Source organism: Diadema antillarum, unplaced genomic scaffold (genome assembly GCF_040938485.1).
Source record: "Diadema antillarum isolate AM-2024a unplaced genomic scaffold, OU_Dant_1.0 scf00000110, whole genome shotgun sequence".
Lineage (NCBI taxonomy): Eukaryota > Metazoa > Echinodermata > Echinoidea > Diadematoida > Diadematidae > Diadema > Diadema antillarum.
Genome location: NW_027270999.1, coordinates 19908 through 34771, shown reverse-complemented (window position 1 = coordinate 34771; position 14864 = coordinate 19908). Strand labels below are relative to the sequence as shown.

At 36.2% G+C, this 14864-nt stretch overlaps 1 protein-coding gene across 3 annotated transcripts in view; it reads left to right on the top strand.

Moving 5' to 3' along the window:
- The window catches only part of LOC139719399 (zinc finger CCHC domain-containing protein 24-like), a 69805-nt gene extending 58184 nt beyond the window's left edge, over positions 1-11621 (top strand). The window contains exons 4-7 of one of the 3 annotated variants that reach the window (XM_071630816.1): positions 7096-7260; positions 9099-9158; positions 9929-10049; positions 11187-11621. In XM_071630816.1, coding sequence (XP_071486917.1) covers positions 7096-7260; positions 9099-9158; positions 9929-10049; positions 11187-11197 — 357 coding nt within the window. In that variant the 3' untranslated portion in view covers positions 11198-11621. The remainder of the gene's footprint in view (positions 1-7095; positions 7261-9098; positions 9159-9928; positions 10050-11186) is intronic. The other 2 variants (XM_071630817.1, XM_071630818.1) reach the window with 2 other exon arrangements.
- Positions 11622-14864: the final 3243 nt, after the last annotated feature.

The window sequence follows — 14864 nt, the reverse complement described above, 5'->3', positions numbered from 1 at the left end:
GCCTACACAGTATGCATTGGATGCCAGTGGCAAGTCGCGAAATTTTCATGCCGCAAATATATTGTGTTTTACAGTATGTTTTTGGAATTAATAGCAGATGAATAAAAAGAAAAGGAAAGGCAGTTTCATTGTAAAAAAAGAAACACAACAGTGTTGTTTCAGTGGGAATGATATTTTATTAAGTAGCATGGAGGTGTGATATTACTATGTAGGCCTACATTGTACAATCTTACAGGCAACTGTTAACAGGATATTTGTTATACTGTATACTCTCCTTTAATGGACACAGTTTTAACAAAATGCTCAAAACAATGAAGTAAAATTTCAGGCCCTAAACTATCATGTGTGTATTCTTATGTACTTCTCTGTTCTGCTATTATAATATATCAACAACAGCAAAAAAAAGGATGAAACTGCCAGTCCAAAGGATTTCATTAACTGTCCTATCTCTCAAGCTGCTCTAAAGGTACTTACTTGTCTGGCTTTACAATATGTTCATTCAGACACCTTTCATTTGAGCCAAATGATTAAGAAATATGTATCTGCTGTATGAACCATAATTTTATTTTGTTTGGTGTACATCATGACTGAAATACTTGTTACAAGTTACTATATTTGACAACTTAACACAAGGGAGAGATGAAAAGCAATGTTAGTATATTTACAAAAGTTATTCAAGAGACTTTTTGTTTTAGTGAAAGTTTTGCTGCAGTGAAACAAGACTAGAATGAGAGACAGTATGCAGAAGGAAACAGCCGTGTGAACACTAAATGATGTTGCTATATTATTCCACTGCCTACCCCCCACCCCCCCCCCCCCCCCCCTTGAAGTCACATATTATATTGAGGTTGACATCTTGATTTGGGGGCTTCATCTTCAGGACAGGTGCATCAGCCATGTTTTGCTTCTGTTGGGGCAAATCAGTTCTAAGACCCTCTGGATTACTGAGGAACTCATCAGTAGTAGTTTAAATGCCTTCAGTACACAGAGAAGGCAATATAAATCAAAAGGGCAGTTTCCTCTACCAGTCGTTATTGGTAGACATGTGTGTTGTTCTGTCTGGAAATACATGGATCAGGAGTAATCCTTATCAACAGTTGAATGAGAAACAGGAATATTCTCTGTGTGCCCTGGAGAATCAGTGATATAAATAATACCTCTGAAATGTACAAGTAGATCACCCTCGAGGTACTGTAGTTTATCATTGTATTCTAACTATGCTATTTGCTGGTGTAGTGTAATGACGATACCACCAAAAAAAAAAACAAAAAAAAAAGAAATGACATGATAAAACTCTACACAGCTTTGCCCAAGTGATAAAGTCATCAAATTGTGATTTTCTCCCAGACAAAAAGTATTGTTTCTGTTATTGTCTAAGTACATGTTTTGATTCATTATGTGTGAATATAGGCCTATATAGTCATGCTGTTTTTCATACAAGACAGTCGTCATACTCAAACTAATTCTGTGGAATAGACACAATTCACCTAGCCAACATTTGGATGATCTTTGTATGTATAAGAAAGTCCAGACAGAACCAAATATCATAACTTTCATTCCTTGTTGAGCAGACATATTATTGACCTGCTAAAAATTCAGGAAAGTTTCAGGGAAGTTAAAAGACATTGAATGATCCAAATATTAAAGAGTGATACATAATCAAAAGGAAATCTTATGAAGATGAGAAAAGCTAGACATATTTCAGCAGTTCAGCAAGTCAAATGTCAATATTATCCTTTTGATACTGTGTCTTTGTAAATTCGTACACCATCGTGTGTGTGTGTGTACTTAGACAGGACTGCACATACTGTAGGGCTAAGTGAATGATTTTATTTTCAAGACTGAAACATTGCTGGAATACATTTCTTATGAACATGTACACACCCACACACCAATCATAGTTATTCCTGGATGACGATATGTTAGGTAGATTGTGGATCACATACAAATACATTCTAAGTCAGTCCAAATTTGTATGGTTACGATGCTGTTCTAATCATGCATGTATTCCAATTGAAAAGATAGGGTATTTCTATTAATACCAATGTCTGAAACCAATTTCGCTTCTGTTGGTTTATGAGTAGGCCTAAGTGATAGAAGTGTACTTGTGATTAACAGGTCAACAGTTTAAGGTCTTTCACATTCAGAAGTGTGTGTTTGTGTGTGTGTATGTGTGTGTGTGTGCTGTGTTTCTGTCAATGACAATAGTAATGCCATTACAGAACTCACGTCCTGTGATGTTCTTTCTGTACAGTGTGATAATATAGAGATGTTAGTAACAACTGGTCTTGCTCTGCCATGTGTGCCACCAACAGGGTCATCTTTAATGAAGGTAACAGAAGCTGCCATGTCCTGGTCTGTTGTTACACAATGATAAGATGGGAAACACATGTTGTCATATCTCTATTCATCACCTTTGTCAGTGCAGCACACAGATGCTGGTGGGCACGTATTGGAGCAGTAGTCATGTGGGGTCGGAGGTCACCAGTCATCTTTCTGCATGGAGGCATCGTATTCATATGTTGTGTGCATGGAGCTGAGGGGCTGTGAGAGTGAAAGCTGAATGCTTGTGTCATTTTCTCTCAAAAAAATATGTCACCCTGAATTTAGAGATTGTGATTTCTCTCAGTTGTTACAATGCACAATTGCAATGACTTGATACTGACTGAATTATGATAAAGCAGAAAGCTAGGTGTTCAAGATTAAAAAAAAAAAAAATGACAGAAACTAAAGGTGATATTTTTAGTGGCTGATCAGTGACTTTCAAAATTTGTGGAACAACTTGGTCCTTGAAAGTTCTCCTGGCATCAGTAAAATACAAGTCATGAGTCATATTAAATATAGTTAGCATACAGGTCACACATATCATGTGTTGTTACTATTTTTAGTATGTTCCTGTGTGAAATCTCTGCACCCTGGTTTAAGGTCAAAATATACAGCCTGTCTGCATTTACAATGGTACTAGTGTCAAACTAACAAGTGCCATAGGGGAAGTGCTGGTAAATATCCCTTTCTGGGGATGTCAAACTCAATAAAGTGGCACTAAATAAATGGTGAATGCACTGTAGGGATTCTAATACTGTGACTTTCTTGGCCAGATGAAGCACTATGTCTATATAGGCCTACTGTAATACGAGGAATGTTTGCATGCATATTAATTTTGTGAATTTTGCAAGAGCCAAGATTCGCGAAATTAAAGTGCACAGGAAAATTCATGTCTACACTGTATGCCTTTGCATTGAATGCCAGAGGCATTCCACAAAAACTTCATGCCATGACAAAGGCCGTTGGCCCCAATTCGCAAAAATTTCACGCTGCGAAAATATCCTGTTTACAGTACACTCAGTGCAAGATGCATCATCGGTCATTATTCCTAGGCATCTGCCTTTCACCGAAAGATTACTTTTACCAGGTTGACCTGGAAACATGCCAATAATTATGAAGACATTTCCTAGTTATTGTTTTCAGGTTTTGTAAAACGCAATCCCTCATGAAGGTCAATAAGGTTAGTTGTGATATTTATGGGTAATAGGTAACTTGTTTCTTATTTCACAAATGCAAGAAACTAATTTTTCTACTCTGGATTACCTGATCAATGCCTAAATTTAATATTGCATTAACATCATCATGGAAATGTGTCCTAAGCACTTCAAATCTTGACCCATAATCCTTGCTGAAGAAGGCAACTGTGACAGCTGAAAATTTTAGACAATAGGATGCATTGTCTATTATGCTAATACATCTTTATGCCTCTGCCATGAAGTGTCACCAGAGGCATTACATGTACCTGGTATGCTTTCTTCTTATCTGTGTGTCCATCTGTTATCAAATTCAAAAAGGTAATCTGTAGACCTATTTGGAGAATTATGTGATATAGCAGAGGCATGCCAGTTGCCATAGCGCCATTTCTTGGGGTTTTTTTTCCTAATATAAAAATACTAATTTTCCTTCCTTAACACTTAGAAAAAAATACTTTTATTGTACTGCTTATAATCAGACTTGAATTTTTGCATTACAACTGGTAGGCCTACATGTCATATTACCATGATTCAAAGTGTCAAATCTCTCTAGAAATCTCATCTTGTAGCTTTCAGAATTTGCTGATCAGTTTTTTATTTAATTTAATCTTTTTATTTGTGCTATATCTTTGAAGAAACGACTTCTTGACTATTATTACTTGTCCTTATGACTGCAAGGATGACTCGTTATTGCAGATTAACATCAATTATGTATAATTCCATCATAATGAAATGAAGTCAGTTGAAACTATCATATTTGAGTCAGTATTTGCACGCTTTGAAATATTTAAGGTTTGTGATAAGCAGATGTTAAAACAAAGAAAAAGAAACATCCCAAAGCACATAGCTTCATTATGTATGACTTGTTCCATGGTTTTGGGTGTAACATACAGATGGAAGTTGACTAGAAACATTTTGCGGGAAGATAAAAATACACCGGACGAACAAAGGCTCTCTTGTTGGATTCCCGGCAGAGGCAGTTCAGCATTAGGCCCTATAGCAAGAATGGAATGCCGATGAGTGTATTCACAGATACAGATATCAGCTCAGGCAGGCTTTTCCCCATGGGTGACTGTGCTGTGTAGAGTGGGGTTGGGGTCCTGCATGTAGATGTTATTTTTCAGGGAGGGAAATTATCAATTAGGGTTGATGGGGTCATTCTCCGGTTCAAAGGATCAAAACATTTCTTGTTTTGAAAACCAAATTCCCACTTTTTAACGTGACTGCACATTACCAGTAGCATGCTTGAAAACAATGGGATGTGAGCAAATTTAAGTCAGATAAGACTATTGTGAGATTTATGCAGATCAAGTTTTGTGTAGTTTTTAGGGTTAATGGGTATTAAAAGTATGTGATTGTGCTCAATTGTAATGATATATATATATGGCAACAGTGAATGATTTTCTCCAAGTGTTTGTTGCACAGTTACAATCTCATTTTCTCTATCATTTCTTTAAAGGTAATTCTCTGTGAGTTTCTGATATATGATTCCAGAGTTCTGGGAATTCCCATTGCTGCAACAGATATCTCTTCTGCTGGTCATGTTCTTGGTTTATTACTCCCAGGGGAAAAAAATATGTATGTAGACACTTCTGTTTAGTCAAGGCCATCATTGGTTTTCAGTGGATGAACATCACTTGCCATCATGACTTTATTTTACTTTTTTTTTAGGTGTCATTATAGTACTGAAGTTATATGCTCTTTTTTAAGTTTCAGAACCTCTACTTCATGATGTACAAAAAAGAAACTAGCACACAACAAATTAACTTATATTTGGTTTGGTTTATTTCTGCATTCTTTTCGATCAAATACAAATTCAGTACAAATTTCAAAGACACAGAACAACGAATGCAACGAATATAATGATAACAAAACATTACACAAATAGATAAGCATAAGCAATAGTATTATGCAATAAACATATATACAAAACACATACATGAGATGAATATATAACAGATATTTTTCCACTAAATATGAGAGATAACTGAATGCAGGAGACCACCATTGTGAGCTGGAAATGGATGGTGGGGCCACATTTTTCTCTGTGTTGAGTATGAAAGAATTTGTACCAGGTACTCTGTCACATGAGAATTTGTATGTAAGATGCATTAGGGTTTTTGTGGATTTTTTTTTTTTTCTCGTGAACAGATCAGATTGTCAGTGATAATTTGGAATAAAGTCACTCTTACGTTCTTATGGTAATGTGAAAGCTGTTTCTTAGTAATATAACTTATTGTGCAATTATCTCCAGATATTTTGGTTTGAAATACTTGCAAAAAAAAATTGCATTTGTTCAAAATGTTATCAGTGGCATTGTTAGAATTAAGGCCTTTTACATTTAAACCATTTCATTTAACAAGTATGTTGCTGCATATTGTGCATTGGTAAGTTGTATATGTATGTTTGTCAACTTATGCATGCATCATCTTGGATCTATGCCTGTGGTCGAATGTGTATCTCTTCTGTAGACAGCAAGACGTGCAGTTACTGCTCATCCATAACCCTGAACTTTAGCCCTGAAGCTGCAACAGGGAGCATTGCCTCATGGACTAGCCACCATATGGTACTGTGATACACTTGACTAAACTTTGTTGGCTTGTGGTACAGCGGTGATTGAGTGTGAGCAGTGTGTGGGTGACTGCTGACTGGACCAGATTTACAGTGTGTGGAGATGGGATGAGAAAACCTCATGGCTACATTCCTTGTTATTGTTTTATTGTTATATCTTTTGTTTTCTTTCTAGCTCACAATGTCTGCGAAGTTCTGATGTTGGCACTGCATCGCATCGCATTTTGCCTTGGCTATACTTTCTGACAAGCAAGGTCTCCATTGCTCATGCCCCCCTTTTTGTCCCCCCACCCCACCCCCCCCCCCTCCCCCAATTGAGGAAGTCGCATAATCGTAATTGTTCACAGACTGCAATCTTATGTGACTTCTATCAGGGAGAGTTTGACATGATTTGATTTTGGGAAGATAAGGGGAAAGATAAGGGATTTGCTGATGCATGAACAAATACTGTATATGCTGTTATTTTCGCGTACAGATATTTTCGCGAATGACAAGGTCATAGACATTTTCGCGAGATGTTGTTTTCGCGAACTGACGCCGACGCTAACGTAAATGCGCTATTACCCTAGCGCATGGAGACATTTTCGCGTGTTGTTAAATTTGAGATCCAACTGAGATTTGCGAAATTTGCAAAAATTAAACCCTCAGGAAAATAACAGCTTATACAGTATTGTATTGGTCATTTGCTGTGCTGGCAAGGAAGGAGGGAGGGATGCGTCCGTGAGTGAAAGCTGCCGCATAACTTGCATTGTGCAGATACTGTGCTAGAAGTCAATCCCAGTAGGGTAATTCCGAAGAGCTGATGAATGATATGGGTACAGAGGTCACAAGGTATTGGCTCTACGCTCAACAGTAGAGGGGGTACCTCCATTTCCTGGATATCTTATAGTTGTAAAACTGTCCAATAACTGGTCATGTATGCAGAAGGTCTTGTCATTTCACAGCTTGATTGAATTGACATCATTTTCCCCTGTTTCTCTTTTCTGTTTCTATATTTTTCCTGAAGGCAAGACCAAAAGGAGAAGGACTCACCCCATACCAGGGCAAAAAACGGTGCTTTGGGGAGTACAAGTGTCCAAAATGCAAACGCAAGTGGATGAGTGGGAACAGCTGGGCCAACATGGGGCAGGAGTGTATCAAGTGCCATATCAATGTCTACCCACACAAGCAGGTAACATGGCAAGCACTGTGAAGGGACTCGGCGTCCTTCTCCAGTCGCCGATATTTTGCAGCTGCAGAAAAGAGGGAAAATGGAGAGTTTATGATGTTTCCTTTGTAGAATTCAGGACTGTAAGGAATTATACTATCATGTTGAATTGACAAAATCCTCCTCATTGATGTCACAGAGTGTGATATATTTTCTCTCTTTTATATTCTATGATTCACTTGTCATGCATGACTGAGAGGATCTTTGGGAATGAGTGAAATATCAAGTTCAATCTTCCTTTGTTCACTTCGTTGTTCTTAAATTCCCACGTAAGACTTTGTACATGACTTGCCAGGTTCTCACAGACACAGGATGGAGTATATTCTGTTAGATTATTTGACTCTTTCTATTCTCAAATGCCAGATTATTCAACACTATTGAATATTGTTTGAATATCTTCATCATTCAAATTAGCTTATCTTTTCATCAAAATAAATGGTTACATGTGGAAAATGAAGGGGTGCAGAGGGATATTCCATGCATGCTCTTGCCACAAAGGGTGCCGGAGGCATTATTGTGGAATAGCACAGAGTAGCAAAATTGGAAAGCATACATATACAGATTCAGGAATTCCGTAAAGGGGAGGCGCCTTTACAAAATTAAAGGGGGCACATGTGCACCCCCCCCCCCCAATTTTTTTTTCTTTTTATTTCTTTTGTTTTAACAAAGAATAAAGAGGGGCCCTTTACCTGGTGCGCCCCCCTCTGGATCCGCCTCTGAAATAAAAGAAGAATCACTCAACCAATGTTGGGTAGAAGTTAGAATAAATACCTTATACATGTAGGCCTATACTTTGTTGTTTAGATTAAATGGTAAAGAATCATTTTTTTTTTATCCTTGTTGATTTGTTAGTGTTTCTGTCAAAATGGACCTTCTAAGATTCTTTATCACAATGGCTTGTAATCTATATTTTCAAAAGTGTTAATTAACTTTATTTCCTGTTGACATGTTGTGGTGTTTTCTTGCAGCTTAAAATATACTTACATGTGTAACTCCTTTCACTATGTCTTGTGCACTGGCTGAAAGTTGACTGTGTTCAATATTATTCATTGCATGATTGTATGGAAGATGTTTGTGTTATACTCAATCCTTCATATCTAGAACTTGTTTGTGCTTTGTTATATAACTGTTGCTATATACTTTGCATGAGTGATGTGCAAATTTCATGTTGTCCAATTGCAACATGTGGCACCACAACTGAATTGCACTTTGTAGACCTAACTTCACATCTTCAAAGATGTGTATCTTGGATATGAATCATCAATTAATTAAAATTATTTTTTAATCATACAGTTGAAATGCTCATAGGTCAGAAGGTAAGGGCTTCTTGTCCCTGTGTGTTCTTTATAAAAATGTTGATGTAAAGAAAATAAAGAGAGATAGATGATCTCTGTCATGGAATATATTACACTTGGAACAGCTTCAAAAATAGCGTGCAAAGCTCTTTTTGCTCCTTGTGGAGGGCAATTTCTGATTGAAGAGGGGGCAGTGAATGAGACTCCCAGTTCCAAATTTGTTATTGTTAAACCATTTATATGAAACACTAAATTCAAATGAAAACTGCTTGAAGTTTTGTTGTAACCAAGTTTTCACGTGTGCCATCAGAGATATTGATTTTTTGTCATGGAAGGTCATTGGAATAAGGAACAAATAAACCAGGATTTCATGTTGTATGTACACTGCCATATTCTTCCATCTTGCATGAATTATTGTGTGTATAGTTTTAGTGCTTATAGTGCCTCATATATATTCTCCCTTGTTTTCTGCTTTCCCCCTCTCTTTGTTTTTTTAAACCCTTGCAGCGCCCTCTAGAGAAACTAGATGGATTGGATGTGTCTGCATACGACCACCTGAAGATAAAGGTATAGAGGTTATGCACAAACTTTATTTCTCTCATCAGTTCATGAAACGCTCAAATATGAATCAGGGCACAAGCATTCCTGAGTGGTTGAAGGGGGAATTTTCACAGGATACTGTTAGAAAGGTACGAGATTTGTAAGAAGAAAATCATTGTTTTTGTAATAGTAAGTCTGAATTTAGAATCTTTTATTTATTTGTATTAGGCACATGGCATAGTCTGTAGATTCGAAAGCAGTAATAGTATCAATCCAGTTTGATTAAGATTCTTTGGAGCATTTTACCTAGAATATCATGTAAATTGAAGCTCGGCTGAGAATATAGCCTAAAGTTTGGTTGAATGCAAGACATTTTGGGTAACTAGTTTCACTGGTTTTATCTTGGTGACCAGAAAATGCACTTTCAGATGTAATGATGTAAATGGGGCTGATTTGGTATAAATGGGGCTGTTTTGGTCTCTGCCATGAAAAAATTAAGTACTGTTTCTTATTCAGCTGTAGATCACATTATCAAGAATTGATTTAAAGGGTCATTTCATTTTCTTTTTTCTAGTGTGTCACAAAAAGGTGATAACATGTTTAAATTTACCATCTGTTACATCAAACCAAATTTAAGGCTCCTAAATGAATGTTATGAACATTTTTCTGGCAATCTTGCAAAAATGTTGAAAATAAAATGAGGAGGCTAAAATGTGGGAAAGGAATGACTGTTATAACAACTTTTCGGAAATCATGATTGTTTGCCAAATTAGCCTCCTGAACTAATTGCTCCAAAGTTTCAGAGTACCACTCAGGAGGGCTGTATGAAGGCAAAAAACCCCCAATCAAACAAGCAAAGTACGTCGAACCCCCGATCTTGTTTCCTGTTTGAAGCAGGGTCCCCTTCTCTCTGGATTGGTAAGCAAGACAGATTGTCTTCTTTCCTAACATTTCACTGGTATCATAACAAAATCAAATACAAAGGGATGGAATTCAAACAACTAGAGAAATCAGAATGTAATCATGTTACAACATACCTTACCTCACTGAAAATGTGTGATGGTAGGCCATGTTGATCATAGTGCATAACCTCTATGTTTAGTTTGTAGAATTTTTTTTTTCATTGATATCATTATATGAAAAGTCATTGCCTATTTAGTTGTTTTTAATGTTTGTTTTTACATTTTTTAATTTCTGTGTTCATTGGCTCGGAAATGTGAATTTCATGTCCCTGGCATGTGAGGCAATATAAACTAGAGCCTGCACTGACTGATATTATCAACAACAACAACAACACACAGAAATGAAAGAAAGAAAAATCTATTCATTCACAACTTTTCTGTTTTTCTGTTTCTAGTGACTTGTCAGTAAAGTCATTCTGAGAAAGTATCACAGTTTCTTTTTCACTCTCATCTTGTGCATGCAAAGTTGAGATCTCAGTCTTGTCTATTTTTTAAGAAGAGAGAGAGAAAAAAAAGACATTGCACTGTGATATTCTTCACATGGAATTCTCTGTTTTACACTTCTGTTTAGTATAATTTTTCACTTATGATTTATAATATATGTCTAACTTATGCATTTTTAGTAGTCAGTCTTCTCAGTGTCTCTGCCGAGAATAGATTTAATGGCTTCTGTTTTTTCACATCCTCAGCCTTATATGGAGAGTGAGGTATCAAAGGAGAAAAGAGGAAAGATGAATTTCTAACTTAAAATTACTCTGATGTAAAGCCATACCAATTCCTTGTCCTTTGTCAAATGCACATATTTTGTTCTTGTCTGTGTAAAGATATATTGCTTTTTTCACTATTGTCATAATTTGTGAAAACAAAATAACTGACCAAACTAGTTATGTCTTCATAATCTGAGCTTGCGTGTTTGACACTAATATTTTTGTTGAACCTACGTATCATGAATGGTGTTGCTAGTTTGTATGAAATCATTTGCATGATCAATGAAGCTGCAGTGTAAATTCAGCTCTATTCCTAAAACCCTTAATTCTTTGTCAACTTGTCAATAAAGAGTGTTGTTCATTCTTTTATTTCTCTTTATGAATAGCGCCCTCTTGAGAAACCAGATGGATTGGATGTGTCTGATCAGAGCAAAGAGCACCCTCAGCATCTGTGTGAGAAGTGCAAGGCACTTGGCTACTACTGCAGACGAGTCCAGTGAACTCCACCCACTCAAATCTTCAGTGTCATGAAAATAAGCTCTCCTTTTAACAACATAGTCACCTCTTATATCATTTGCAATAATCAGAGAGTTAATGGACTTCATCTTGAGCTTTGAAGTTCCTATCCATTGTACAATAGAAAAGAAAAAAAAATAAAGAGTTGTATCCAATGTCTGTGAGCCACCGACAGACAAATTGGGATCTTAAGTAATAGAAATATATTTTTAGTTTTGTGCAGTTTATATCATGATATTAGTGATTTAGTGGTAGTTCGTGGTTGATAGGTGTCCATGCTCACGTGCTAAGAAGCTGCCCTTTCTGCTAATAGTGGGGTGGCTTAGTGAAATTATCGTGACACGGCGGACAAAAGCATGATTTTTTCACCAAAGGTACTTCATGATGTACCTTCTCAAAAAATAGGGTGCTCCAAGAAAATTGATGCTGGGAAGGAGGTCAGAGGTCAAAGGTCAATGACCTTTATTTGTGAAATAGGTTTTTTGGCTATTTCTCAGGTCAGGAATATCCAATCTGGATAAAACTTGGCAGGAAGAATATTGAGAACAAGTAAAATATTTTGATTGAATTTGGAGTGAATTTTCCAAAGGTCAAAGGTCAAAGGTCAATGAACTTTTTTCTAAAAATCATGTTTTTGTTTATTTCTCCAGGTAGGAAGATTCAATTTTCACAAAGTTTGATATGAACGTTGTATAGAAGGTACCAAGAGTATAAACCAGGGGTCAAATATAATTGTTGATTTGTGCGTTGCCATGGCAACCCAAAACTAGGGTTTTTAATTGTTAGTTAGTTACAGGAGGCTATTTTCCAGTTTGGAAGAGATTCCATTTGAATAGGTACAACTGATCGATGGGATGTATAGAGGTTTGAAATACTTTTCATTAGTGTTAAGTAGTATGTTGCCATGGCAACTACATATATAGATTTTGGTTAAACTTAAAGGAGACTTCAGAACTTATGAATTTGAAGAGATTTCCATCAGGGTTGGTATAATTGATCAACAAAAAAGTCGCCAGACAAAGATTTGTCACCTTTATAGCATGTGGGTTGAGTGAATGCAGCAACAATAGTAGAACACATCAGTGAGAGTTTGAGGAAAATTGGACAATCCGTTCTAAAGTTATGAATTTTTTAAGTTTCTCCTCATGCAGTCGAGGCTGGATGAGAAGACTACTATACCTTGTAATGTCACATGTGTACAACGATATAAAGAATGAATAAAGAAAATTCAACATAAATTATTTTCGCTTACAAAAGGATACTCGACTTCTCTTTCAGAAGGCAGGGGGAATAATATTACCCTTGACATACGTCAGTAGCAAGTCAAAGAAACTATGTGAACTTTATTCAAAAAGTATGGTTTTGTGAAATTCTCATTTTATTTTCCTTAGAATGTGCGCATGTGACATCATACACTGTGGTAGTCTTTTCATCCAGCCGCGACTGTGCAGATACCTTAAAAAATCATAACTTTTGAACGGATTGTACGATTTTTTCCAAGCTTTCTGTGATGTGTCCTACTAATATTGTTGTATTCACTGAATCCACGTGTGCATGAAGGTGGACTTGTCCTTTAAGGACAGATTCTGAAAGAGCAGACTGTAAGCTTTAAAATGATGTATCACACAATTCAAAGAGATTCCCCTAACCTATCTAAATAACAATACCGGTACTGGAAAGAAAGCACACACTCTGGATAAGTATAAACTGAGAAAAGAGGCTGCTTTGTCTATTTTAGCGTTTAATCTTTACCAAGCTGTCTCATGTCATTATGTTTATCTTTTCTTCCCCCCTCCAATTTTCATTTGAGTTTGTCATTATTAATTTTTGATGATAAGAACGATGCCACAAGGCATTGTTTCTTAACAATGCTTCAACTGCTCCTTCAGGTCCAAAATCTACATCAATATATATAATTTTCCTGATCTCCTCAACATTTTCCAAAAATAAAGCATACACCTTTTATGCATTGAGTCCTCCTTTGTGTGGATAATTAAAGGCAAAAACCCAAAATTAGTGCTTGAAAATTATTCTTAAGTGTGAGTTACGGATAGAAAGAACCTCTGTAAAAAAAAAATGAATCTGTATAATCAATGTTAAGTATTGTTAATAACACAAAATGTGAACAATATTTCTATGATAACATGTTTCCAGACTAAACCGTCCGCATTTATGCTTTAATGAGAAAAATACTGATATCTCTTTATATGTTTACTTTGATTGCAAAAACTGTATATGGTAGGATGTCTTGTGATACAACAGGGGGGCATTTCATGAAGCAGTTTGGTCAGATATTTTTCTGACAAACTGTTACAAACTACAGAAATCCTTGCATCTGATTGACAGAGAGCAAATTGGTCCGACAACTTGTCGGACAAAATGTTTCATGAAATGCCCCCAGACCTACACATATTATGCATAAAATGTGATATCCTGAACATTTTTTTTCAAGTCACTCTCCCAAAAGTGTATATATAGGACCTTTAAGTTTTTCTTGTGTTTGTTCCTGGCAGATTACTAGTACACAAATGCTCCAATCCATGATGACCTAACGGAAATTACGGAAATTAAAATGAATATACTGAAAACCAAAACTACAGATACTAATAACTTACTTCATTCTTCTCTCCCCACCCCACTCCACCCCTTCTTTTTGGTTTCTTGATATACTAGTAGATCTAGCTGACTTTGATAATTGTCATTATGTAACATCATCTTCAATTGACAAGACGATAAAACTTAACAATCATTTCATTATGCTGCTGGACTAATGGGGTTAGTTGAACTATATTGTTTTTAATGTACTATACTTTTTCCTCCTATCAATCACATGTATTTTGGGTGGACTGTATTTTGACATAAAGCATCATAGAATCAACCGTCTTTGGGGTCGGGAATTTTGTCATATTATATTGTGATTTAGATTCTGCTCTATGCTGATTTTGTTTTATTTCTATCAATTTTTTAAACTTCCCCATAGACTTTGTTCACCAGCCAACTACATCCCACCCTCTTTGGATAATGTGAACCAATCAAACATTGCTTTTACTTTTTAATAACATGTCTATACATAGCTATCAGACCAAAAATATTCAAACCACTTTAAGTCTTTATGAGTGAAATTACAAATATCAAAATATTTTTAGAAATATTCAAATTGTCTAAATTCAACTTCAGCTATGAAAACAAACTTTTAACCTTTTTAAACATTTGAATAACCCCCATAAGAAATAAGAAACATATAGAGAGGGGAAGTGTGGACTATAAAAATTGCTTACGGGAACCAGGTAATCCCTGCGCTAAACCTATGGAATTCACACAATCTTGGAGGAAACGGGTTAAATTTGTTAGGAAATATGTGGGCAATACCCAAAACCTTAAGTTCTCAATGGAATATGCAGCTCTTCTACTGGTAAACTAGTAGTTCTGGGAGAAAAAATGAGCTGTGACATAGTCCTACACCTGGCTCAGTCATTGCCCAAGATTTAAAGTATCTGAGCCAGAGTCACATGTCACTCTTTGCTATTTCTCTACAGGAGGTAGGACAG